Genomic DNA, 12,058 nt, shown 5'->3' on the forward strand with positions numbered 1-12,058 from the left:
TGTAGACCAGGCTGGCCTCGAACTCAGAAATCCGCCTGCCTCTGCCTCCCGAGTGCTGGGATTAAAGGCGTGCGCCACCACGCCCGGCTGCAACATTATTTTAAAAAAGAGTTGTTTTTATTTTATGTGTATGGGTGTTTTACCTGAATGTATGTCTATGCACCACATGTATGCTCAGTAACTGTAGAAATTAAAGAGGGCACCTGACTCCCTGGAACTGGAGTTTAAAAGGGATATGGGCCATCATGTGAGTGCTGGCAATCAAACCCTGGTCTTCTGCAAGAGCAGCCAGTGCCCATACCGCTGAGCCATCTCTCTAGTCCATGTTATCTTAGTAATCTTATTTTTAAATACTAGTGGTTTGTGTCCCTGAACATTGTGATGGTTCTTTGCATCTATTGGATCCTGTAATGGCTGCTGCTACAATGGCTTTTTAAATTACTAGTCCTCGGACTAATTACTGGAAAAAAAAAATCTCAAAAATGGCGTGTATGATTGATTAGTAAAACTATTAATACAACAGTACAAACATTAGCAGGAACAAAGACACGAGCAAGCTGAGAACCACAGTTTACAAAACAGAGCTACTGTAGATTATTTGTTGCTCAAGCATAATCTAGCCAATAATTTCTTGACATGTGTTGCTTTAATGTATCAAGATTTCTCTCATATTATCAATGGTTGAATTGATGATCTGCATGAAGAGACAAACTAAATCTCTCAAGTGATCTTTAACTAGCTGTCATGGTTAGGATGGCTTTTCCCTCTCCTTGGTACTCTGCGAGCTATTCTTACACTCTTGCTATGCCTGCCCACAATAGCTAGACTAGCCATGCAAGTTGCATTCAACCTTGGTCTCTATTACAACACAAGAGAGAAGCTGTTGTGGGCACAGACGTGCACATGGGATTGTTCCTTCAAGGAAAGGATGCAAAGCCTGTTCTCGGGGCTGGAGAGATGGCTCAGTGGGTAAGAGCACCCGACTGCTCTTCCGAAGGTCCAGAGTTCAAATCCCAGCAACCACATGTTGGCTCACAACCATCCGTAACAAGATCTGGCGCCCTCTTCTGGAGTGTCTGAAGACAGCTACAGTGTACTTACATATAATAAATAAATAAAATCTTTAAAAAAAAAAAAAAAAAAAAAATGTTGATTTAAAAAAAAAAAAAAACAAGGCTGGAGCTTTCTAATATGGTGCCCTCTGCACTCTGTGTGCAAAGGTTTCCTGGCACCGATCCTCCCCCATCCTCACTGTAAGCTCCTTCCCCTCAGCCCATCTATGGAACCTATCTTTATGGACTAGAGAAAAAATTTCTAAAGAAGTTACCTCTGATCTGTACTTAGTGTACTTTGTTCCTCAAGGAGACACATATATACTTAGTTGTGCATGTAGGATTGAGTTAATTATCACCAGAATAGATTTCACCAAATTGTCCTGTGCTTAAATATGCCTAATGTAATCTACTTGGGGTCAGACTCCTGAAGTTTGAACCACCACTGGCTACTGAGTCCTGTCGAGCAGAACTACCTTCTTGCTTCCCAGAGCTCATCACTCTGCTGTCTGCGAAGGTCACAAAGACAGCCTCTACCCTCTGCAACCGCGTATGAAATACCAACTATTTGTAAAACAGAAATAGGGATACAACTAATTTCCATTTATTTTTCACAGCCAAGATAATAATAATAAAAAATTCCTAAACAGAGCCAAGCATGGTGGAACACACCTTTAATCTCAGCAGAGGCACATAGATCCCTGCAAATTCAAGACGAGCTTATTCTATATAGCAAGTTTCAGGGCTACCCAGAGAGATCTTGTCTCAAAAAAAAAAAAAAATCCAAAACAATAACAACAAACCAAACAAAACCAAACAATCCTTCTACATAAGGAAGCAGCTACGCTAGGAACTGGGAAAATGACTTCCGTTAAGTGCCACTGGTAACTATCTGCCTTATGGGGCTTTCAAAATCAACAGAATATATTTTCTCTACTAGTGAAATAACCAAAAATTTATTTTCCCTAGCATTTCTTTCAGTTATTTAAGATAAACTTCAAAATATTCCATTAACTTCCATATAAGTAATATATCCCAACGGTTAATTTTAAAACTCTTGTTACAGTTAACAAAATATATTTATAGATTTTAATTTGAAATCCTATACAAAGCAGAGCATATAAATGTTTCTGTAAGTCAGTGTGATCTGAATCTAAGAGTGCTAAATATAATTGAACTGTTGATTTTTACTGTACCTTCGCTGATAAGCAGGAAATGTTATTTTATCCAACACACCTTGTTAAGGATTCGGCTGGAAAACAGAGATGGTGCCTTCTCACGATGAGCGTGAAAATTGAGAGCCATGAGGGCATCAGGTCCAACAGAGAAGTAGTTGTTCATTGTGAACTCCTAGGAGAGAAGAATGGACAACGACTCTACCAGCTGTGCTGTACAAGGTCAATTTTAGTCTGCACTCTTCTAGAAAATGCACTGTTTCTCTATTTACTTTTCGCAGACTCTATTCACTGCCTGGTGAAACTGTGGGCTAAGAGCCACGGACAGGACTCCCTTGTTTCTGCTTGGCACAGCACACCTCAGAACTTTCATCGGGAACGGCTCTGAGTTTTGTCTGCAGGCCTTTTGCTCCTGTGTTCTCATGGTACCACGTGCTCTGTGCTCCTGTGTTCTCATGGTACCACGTGCTCTGTACCTTCTTTGCAACTTTCAGACTCTGCGGGTCTTAACCTTTTATTCCCTTAGTTTGTACTCTCAATTCTACCTAAAATTTTCTGTCTAATGTCTATCTCTGTTCTCATTATTAAGCAAAAAGCACAAACCACCAGGCTCTTGTTCAACATCCAACAGTCATTTGAGTTGCTACGACAAGTGACTCACTGTATTACACTGAAAGCCTAAGGTTCCGTATTTTTATTTTCTCAGTTAACATCATTTCCATGTATCTTACCATGAAAATTAGAAATCTAGTAGCTCTGTATTCTTCATTTGTGGACATCAATTGCCAAGTCTCAATCAGTCTAACTTTAAAATGGTCCTCAAGGTCTCCTTATGTCTGTAAGCCATGGTCACACTGTCTTTACAGTTTTTCTTAACTACAGATGGGGACTGTGGGAGCTCAGAGGTGAGTTCTTTGGCAGCATGTGTGAAACCTTGACTTGATTCCCAGTAAACAAATACTCTGCTAGCTCTGTTTTATTTGCTGTTTGCTGGCATGCTTCAGCTCTGTGTGGGAAATTCTGTGTTTCTTTGCTGGCCCAAATTAACTTGTTCTGCTAGGGTGGCACTTGGGCAATACTCTCTTCCACAGCACACTATATACAGTCCAGCTTGGGGGCTGGGATAGGGGGCTCAGTAATGGAGTATTCACCTAGTACCTCCCAAAATACAAGCCAATGGGGAAAAACTGAACCGGAAGTCATAGCTCGGTGAGTAAGGCAGGTACTCTGGCGATCTGCTCTGTACCCAGCCCCCTTTAGACCAGACCTCTCCATCCTATCCGCAGACATTCTGTGTGCACTTGTGAACAGCTCACAGCCGAAGCACTAAACACGTACCTTGGGTTTTCTTAAATTGTAGTATCCTTTATTCGTTACCTGAACTTTCCATCTAAAAAACACAAGTTAAAAAAAAAAAAAAAAAAAAAAAGAGTATTTTTTTTTTACCAAAAAAACCTATATTCTAGTAGCCTGACATAAAAATTTCTATTTTAATAAGTGCTATTATAAAGTATTTGAGAACATATTCACACTAAGCAAGTGTGCAAATTTTGGCATAAATTAGTACAGCAAACATAGTTCTTTTTATTTAAATTACATTTAACTTGCTTTTGGTTTTTGAGACAGTGTCTTAACGCTATGGCCTAGGTTGGCCTCAGATTCATGGCAATTCTCTCCTGTCACAATGTCCCAAGTGCTGGGATTACAAGTTCGAGTCACCACACCTGGCCAATTTCATTACATTTTATAGCTATACAAGTCTTCATTTATAAAAATAATATCCCCAAGCTCAAATAACAGACTTGCTAGCACAATGTAGCTTACCTGTCTAGTTTGATTCCGTCTGCTTCCATTACATTTCTTAAGACCTGTGCAACCGGAATTTCTCCAGCATAGCCTGTACCCCAACCCAGGGTATTGGACAGATCATTGCCTGTTCCCAGAGGTAAGACCGCAACCTCTGGGATGTACTGTTCTTGTCCCTAGAACATAAACGGCACACTGCAGACTTTGCTCCTTAGATTGGTAGTAGATAACAGCAACTGTAAAATGTAAGGACTAACGTAACACAGACACAAACACAACTCCAAGTGTGCTAACTACTTAATCAGCGCCACGCACCCTACCCGAGCCGCATCATCAGCCACCCGACAGTAGTTCTCAAAGACAGATACCTTAATCTTCATTTCATCAATCGCATCGAGGACCCAGCCCACAGTTCCGTCCCCTCCACAAACAAGGACTCGAACTGAGCGGTAAGGAAGAAGAGTGCACAGCTGCAGAGCTTTGAGCGGGGGGGTCTTAGTTACATCAAACACCTAAAAACGAGAGGACAAGAAAAAAATCAGTTTTACCCACTATTGTCTTTCACCTTATCCGCTGTTACCTATTTCCCTTTCGCAGTTCCCAGAGATACGGCCACACCTCCTGTTCACTGCGGCTCACCCTGTATACTGACCTACAAAGGAGGAACCAGCCTCGTTCCACTGACTAGGACACTGAGGCCCAAGAGGTTTAGTCAGTTGCTGGTGAATCTGCAGATGCTGAGCTACAATCCAAACCAAGTCTATGACACTGTTTGACTCCTTTCCATTCACACCACACTATAGAGGGCTAAGCTCACCTTTAGCTAGTGTTCCATTCTTTATGCCTTAAAAGCAAAACAACACACTAGTGCAAATTTCTAAAAAATAATTCTGACAAATACACAATGACCTAATATGTAAGGACACTGATTATCTACAAATATGTACTGACACAGGAAATACTTAGAGACTAATGGCCTCTGTATGGGGGCTTCTGTGGTATAGTTTATAGTAATCCAAGTGGAAGGGCAATTTTAATTTCCAATGGTAGGAAACTTGATAAATCACCATATAGCTGTCAAGTTACTAGTTAGTCATTAGGTTTGAAATTATGAGGATATATTTGCAATGGCAGAAAATGCTGAGGAAACGCAAATTTGTGCATCTTACTGTTAAAGGCAGTTATCCTCTTTGATGCTATGGACTGAATCTGGGGTCTTACATGTTAGAAATTACTAAATTTATTTATTAATGGTTATTGCTGGTTATTGCTCTAAACTGAAGATGTAAAAAGCATAAACTGGAAGAAAAAACAGCAATTAAGTTTCAGATAGCTACAAAGTGGACTGTTTTTAAGAGAGGATCTTACTGTGTAGTCCAGTCTGATCTTGAATTCAGCGATCCACCCGTCTCTGTCTCTTGTGTACTGGGATTATAGCAGTGTACCATTACACTTGGATACATTTAATTTTATAGCATACCTCCCCCATTTAAAAATCAAGGTATAATCTACTTTTCAAAAAAAGTTATCTCTGAAAATGAACAAGTGGATGGTTTTAGTTTGTGCAACTACTATCATAATTCAGTTTATAACATTTTTTTAAAAGTAAGATGCCACAGTGTCCCACAGTCACTGGCCTCGGCAATCACGAGTCTACACTTCCTGACTCTGCTGCTATGCCTTTTCTGGATAGGTCACAGGAATGCAACTATACAGTATGACCCCTTCAGACTGGAATGGTTTAGCAGTGTCTTTTTAAAATTCACTCACTATCATATAGTTTGTTTCTTTCATTCACTGAAAAGTATTCCACTTTATGAATATACAGTCTGTTTATCCACTCAGCAGCCAATGGACAGCCGGCCCAGTCTACTGTCTGGCAATTATGGATAATGCTGCCATTGAACATTTGCTCCCAAGGCTGTGGGACAGAAGGCTTCATTTCCCTTGAAACAGGATCGCTAGGTGATATGTTTTCTGTTTTACTTTCTATTTGAAGGGCACGAGTCTTTTATAATTATTATTCTTTCCTGTGACTGACTAGTGATTTGAGGCATCAATAACTGTTGCATTTCAGGGAAAATAAAAGCTAAAAATAAGGAGACTTAGAAAGGAAGGTTTTTCTCTTTCGTTACCTGGACTGGATTTAACAGAATCTTAAACTCTCCCAACAGACCTTCTCCCATGTTAGTTCCACTACGAGAGTTGGCCAGGATTATTAATGGGGTCCACTGCTTTCCAAACTTAGAAGCAAGCTAAAAAAATGACCAAGAACAAAATGGGGTTAGAGTGAGAGATGGCAAGCATAAACCTTCCCTTAGTAACAGAGGTGCTGCCATTTGCTGAACTAAGAACTATGCAGTACTATCAACACAATAAAAAGCCCAGCAATGGCGGAGGACCGTCCAACTTGACCTTCCACTCAACTAGATAAAAAGTATTTCAGCAGAGAGGCTAACTTCTTTCTTGAGATATGGTCTCCCCATGGGTCAGGCAGGACTTGTCAGCTATGCTTGGCTGGTCGGCCACCAAGCCCCAGAAGCTCTGTCTTCCCGGGTCAGGGTCACCAACAGATGCTACCACACTCAGCCTTCTGCAGAGATGCTGAGGATGGAGCTCCTTATGTGCGCATGGCAAGTCCATACTGACTGAGCCACTTCCCATCTCTACAGTATTCATTCCACATCATCCATTTTAAGAAATCAAATGTAGCTGGGCAGTGGTGGCACATGCCTTTAATCCCAGCACTTGGCAAAAGCAGGTGGATTTCTGAGTCTGAGGCCAGCTTGGTGAGTTCCAGGACAGCCAGAGATACACAGAGAGAAACCCTGTCTCAAAAAACCAAGAAAAAAAAAATCTAATTAACTTTTTTTGTTGTTGTTTTGAGACAGGGTCTCTCTGTGTAGCCTTGGCTGTCCTGGAACTTACTCTGTAGACCAGGCTGGCCTTGAACTCAGAGATCTGCCTGTCCCTGTCTCTTGAGTGCTGGGATTAAAGAACTGCGCTACCACCTGGCAGTTAAAATTAATCAACTTTTAATAATTTACACTTACTTTTTTATGTGGGTGTTTTGTCTGCATAAATATGCATCATGTGCATGCAGTGTCCTCAGAAGCCAGGAGGTGCTGGATTCCTTGGAACTAGAATTATAGACAGCTGTGAGCTGCCATGTGGGTGCTGGAATTGAAACTGGGCCTCTGGAAGAGTGGCCAGTGCTCTTTACTGAAGAGCTCTCTCTCCGGCCCCTTTATCCTTTTAAATATGAATATTCAAGCATGTCCTAAATGATTTCCAATACTTAGGGGCTGGTGAGATGGGTTATCAGGTAAAAGTGCTCACTGCTATACCTAACACCTCAGCTCAATCCCTGGAACCTACTTGGCAGAGAGAAAGAACCAACTCCACAAGTTAACCTTTGACCTCCGTACACGGGTCACCTGTGCGGTCACCATGACATAAGTAAATGTAATAAGCGGTTAAGAAACATTTTCATTTTCAATTATGTGTGATGTGCACTGTGAGTGCAGGACCCCACAGATTTGCACATGTGCTCATAGTACATGCACACATGTATAAACACGAAATATATAAAATAATTTAAAGGAGAGCATTAATAAAGCAGTCCACTCTACTGCTAAATCACATTAGTATAAAAACAACTAGAAAGTGGGGTTAATAATTTTCATTGACTTCTAAAATCATCAAAGTCATCACAAAATTTACCACACAATGATAGAGGTTGAGTGTCCCTTATCAGAAGTGCTTGGACCCTAAATGCCGAGTGTTTCCCCCGCAACCCCCAACCTATGGCTTCATTCAGTTCTTTCATATTCCTCACTTGGGGGTCTTCCCTCCCATTTCCTGTCCATCTTCTCAAAGCACTGTGCCCCCAGAGTTACTAATTTGGGTTTTGTTTGGTGTCCTAGAGATTGTAATCAGAGGCAGTGTGTGATCCTGACTTTGTAGCTATCCATCAGAGCCTGGAGACTCACCAGTGATCTATAAACAGATACCATGTCTTCCCCTCTACAGGACAGTTGCCAGCAGGTTAGCCACATGTGGTAGGTCATGTCATCGTGTCTGTCCCTGTGTGTCCTCTTGTCATCCCATGTCGTTTCCCCCCACCCTGACAAAATTTCTGTGTAGCCCTGGATACCCTGAAATCTGTACTCTATAAACCAGACTGGCCCCAAATTGAGTGATCCACTTGGCCTCTGCCTCCCGAATGCTGGGATTAAAGACGAGCGCCACCATGCCTGGCAAGAAGTGTGGAGTGTTTGCACACACATAATCGGGGTGTTTTGGAAATTAGATCCAATTTTAATATGAAGTTGATTTATATTAACTATGTATGAACCTTCAAACATAGCATACAGACAATTTAAGGACATCTTTTAGTGTTCTGACATTTTAACCATAACCTGTCCTGAAATTACGAGGATTTTCTTTTCTTTTCTTTTCTTTCTTTTTTTTTTTTTTGGAGACAGGGTATCTCTGTATAGCCCTGGCTGTCCTAGAACTCACTCTGTAGACCAGGCTGGCCTGGAACTCAGAAATCTGCCTGCCTCTGCCTCCCAAGTGCTGGGATTGAAGGTGTGCACCGCCACACCCGGTTTTAGGAGGATTTTCTACTTGTGGTGTCTTGATGGCTCCTAAAATGTTGGATTAGGGATGCTCCACCTTTCCACTTGTGAGTCTGCCCCCAATTAATACAGCTCATGCTCTTTTAGCCACCGACAAACTGGACTTTATTTTCTCTTATCTCTTTGTTTTCCTTTTCTGGATGTATCTGAGGATACATCAGCTTGCAAGATTTAGTTGTTTGAGATTCCTAGTTTTTTGCTTGGTTCTTTGAGGCAGGGCCTCACAGAGCTCTGTTTCCTGCCTCTGCCTCGGGTACTGTGACTTAAGGCTCTTTTACTATTTTATGCATGGATGGGCGTTTTGGCTGCATTTATGCCTGTGTACTATACAAAGCAAGGCCCACAGGCCTGAAGGTGCACTGGATCCCTCTGTACTGGAGCTAGAGCTGGTTCTGAGTCTCCACATAGGAGCTGGAAATCAAATCCTGATCCTCTGGAAGTGCAGTCAGTGCTCGTAACTGCTGAGCCACCTCTCTAGCCTCTGGCTCTTAGTTTTTGAAACCAGATTTGGCTAAGCATTCCAGAATTTGCGATACAGACTAAGCTGGCCTTAAACTTCTGGTCCTGTTGCCTTTACCTCCTAAGTGGTGCTGTTAAAGATGTTTGCCATCATGCTGGAACCTTGGGTAAGGTTTTATAATTTACCATAACAACATTTTATCTCTCGTAACCTCTTAGTTACTTAATTCCCAATTTTTCTCAAATACACAGAATTAACTACCTTATATGTCAACTTTAAATGAAAAAGTTTATAAAAAAATAAATGAATTACCACTTCATAATTTGTGTTTTTGTCTTTACGCATCTGGTTAATAGAAGTTAAATAGCTTGGCGGGATGATGAGATTTCTGAATTCTCCAAAGTCACACTTTTCGCTCTTTAAGCTGCTTCGCATGCACTCGTCGTGCACTGTCGTCTGGCACCAAATGCACCTGAGGAAGGAAGAAATGCTGCCAACTCATGTCAAACCAGTGTCCCAATCCACAAACCACATTCCATCAAAAGCTATAAACAGTGTATCCACACACAAATAGATGTAATAAAAAAATTTCTACAAAAACATACTACATATTATCATGATTTTTAAAATGAGTAAGTAACTTCTTGGGGCAATTTTGTAATGTGGTAACACCTGTAGGTACAACCTTCCTAAAAAGGTCAACCTAGACCAGCAGCTGTACATCAGAAATGAGTGCGCGTCAGCTGGAACCTGTTTATGATATCTGGAGTTCCGCAGGCCTGCTCTGCAAACTTTTCAACTTTTACATACAAAGAAAGAAAGCAGCCCATTTCTCTTTTTATTTTAAACTCTTTATTTTTATTTTATGGCACGGATGCATGTGTGTCTGTGTGATGGTGTCAGAACTCCTGGAGTGACAGACAGTGGTGAGCTGCCATGTGGGTGCTAGGTTCTTTGGAAGAGCAGCCGGTGATCTTCACTGCTGAGCCATCTTTCCAGCCCCCACACATCCCACTTCCTTTAGGAGCTGATAAATAGTTCAATGTCTGGGTCTAAAACAAAGAGAGGACTCGTGCATCCAGATTCACTCTGTTCTGGGTGCCAGTGCCAGCAGCAGGCAGGGATTAGTGCTGGCAAGACTCAGGCTTTCTATTATTAATCTGCTAAACTATTTAATCCACTCACAGATAAGACACATCTGACTAGCAAAAACAGGCCACCTGAGAAGGACAGAACTAACTAGTTTTAAAAGGAGGGGATGTTAACTCGGGTCTTCTATTTTAAAGGTGGTTTTTCCTTTCGAATGTTGAGATTTGTCAAGTACTTACTGCTGTTTACTCAAAGAGTTCTACTGATGACTAAAAATAGATGCCTGAACAATGTGTTAGAGACAATTCTAACAGGGCTTGCTCATGACCTTTATAAATATTGGCCTTTAATCTCAGAAACTGTAACAGATGGTTGCACAGCCGATGCAACTAGTTCACCTACTGGTGGCCTACAGCTAATTACTATTTTATTGCAATCACTGTATATATTATTGTTTTTGAGATCAGATTCTGCTTTTTGTCTCTTTGGCTTTGAAGTCCCAGTGCCTCAGGTTCCAGAGTACTACACTTATAGGCAAGTGGTACCACCCTGGGCTCGGGTCAATTCCCCTCCCAGTGCTAGGGATGCAACCCAGGACTTGTCCCTGCTATTCTACTGTTCTACTGATTACCTACATATATACGACTGTAGCTCAGCTAATAACTAGTGTATTCTCTTTATATTCCCCATATACCACATTTATTTGTGGGGAAAAGGGCCAAATCTCACCCTGATTTTATTTATTTATTATGTGCATTGGTGTTTGGCCTGCATGTATGTCTGTGTGAGGGTGTCAGCTCTTGGAGTTACAGTTGGGAGCTGCCATATAGGTGCTGGGAATTGAGTCCAGGTCCTCTGGAAGTGCAGTCAGTGCTCATAATCACTGAGCCACCTCTCTAGTCCCTCTCACTACCGGTTTTTAAGCTGCGTAAAAGACTATGCGACTCTGATCTACTTACCTCCTTGGTGTCACGCCTGCACTGCTAATGTGATTTGGCATGTAAATTGTTGTCACAGGGAGATAAGCAGTAAGGGATACATTGTGGAGAGCCACATAGTTTCCTAGTCAGAAAATGCTGTTCTTGGAACAAAACAAAATAAAAACAAAACCCAACAAACAAGCAAACAAAAACCTATAGTGTAGAAAAAGCAAGGGCACAGGCTGGGGAGATGGCTCTGTAGTTAAAAGCATCTAATACTCTTTTTTTTGTTTTTCAAGACAGGGTTTCTCTGTATAGCCCTGGCTGTCCTGGAACTCATTTCATAGACCAGGCTGGACTTGAACTCAGAAATCCGCCTGCCTCTGCCTCCTGAGTGCTGGGATTAAAGGCATGCGCCACCACACCCAGCGCATTTAATACTCTTGCAGAGCACTGGGTTAGACTTCCAGCAACCACACCGTGGCTCATAAGCAGCTAGAACTCTAGTTAGGGACCTGGGGACACCAAACATGCATGGGGTACATAATTATGCATGCAGGCAGAACACCAGTGCATATAAAACAACTCTAAGGCCCCAAAGAACCTCTCCAAACCTCCTGATAGGGCTACCCATGGCGGTGGCCTTATAAAGAGAACTGCAACCTAAAAATAGTATATTATTACTGAACATAATCTGCAAAAATATCCACTCAAGTATTTCATAATAATTTCCTCTGGGAAGACAAGACTAAGGCTGGGAAGGCATGAACTTCTAACCCTGTTATTTTTGGGTGTCAGTTAAGTTTCTAAAAACTAGAATATATTCATGAATTTCTTTACTAAGTTTTTTGTTTGTTTTTTGTTTTTCGAGACAGGGTTTCTTTGTATAGCCCTGGCTGTCCTGGAACTCACT

The 12,058-nt window shown here is 41.5% G+C and overlaps 1 protein-coding gene across 2 annotated transcripts in view; it reads right to left on the reverse strand.

Annotated features, from left to right (window-relative positions):
• The window catches only part of Dgke (diacylglycerol kinase epsilon), a 24,847-nt gene that overhangs the window by 9,838 nt on the left and 2,951 nt on the right, over positions 1-12,058 (reverse strand). The window contains exons 2-7 of one of the 2 annotated variants that reach the window (XM_021178189.2): positions 9,449-9,608; positions 6,169-6,288; positions 4,402-4,545; positions 4,052-4,209; positions 3,566-3,617; positions 2,289-2,402 (exon numbers count right to left, since the gene is read on the reverse strand). In XM_021178189.2, the coding sequence (XP_021033848.1) occupies positions 2,289-2,402; positions 3,566-3,617; positions 4,052-4,209; positions 4,402-4,545; positions 6,169-6,288; positions 9,449-9,608 (748 nt within the window). The remainder of the gene's footprint in view (positions 1-2,288; positions 2,403-3,565; positions 3,618-4,051; positions 4,210-4,401; positions 4,546-6,168; positions 6,289-9,448; positions 9,609-12,058) is intronic. The other variant, XM_029483879.1, reaches the window with a different exon arrangement.

Source organism: Mus caroli, chromosome 11 (assembly GCF_900094665.2).
Source record: "Mus caroli chromosome 11, CAROLI_EIJ_v1.1, whole genome shotgun sequence".
NCBI lineage: Eukaryota > Metazoa > Chordata > Mammalia > Rodentia > Muridae > Mus > Mus caroli.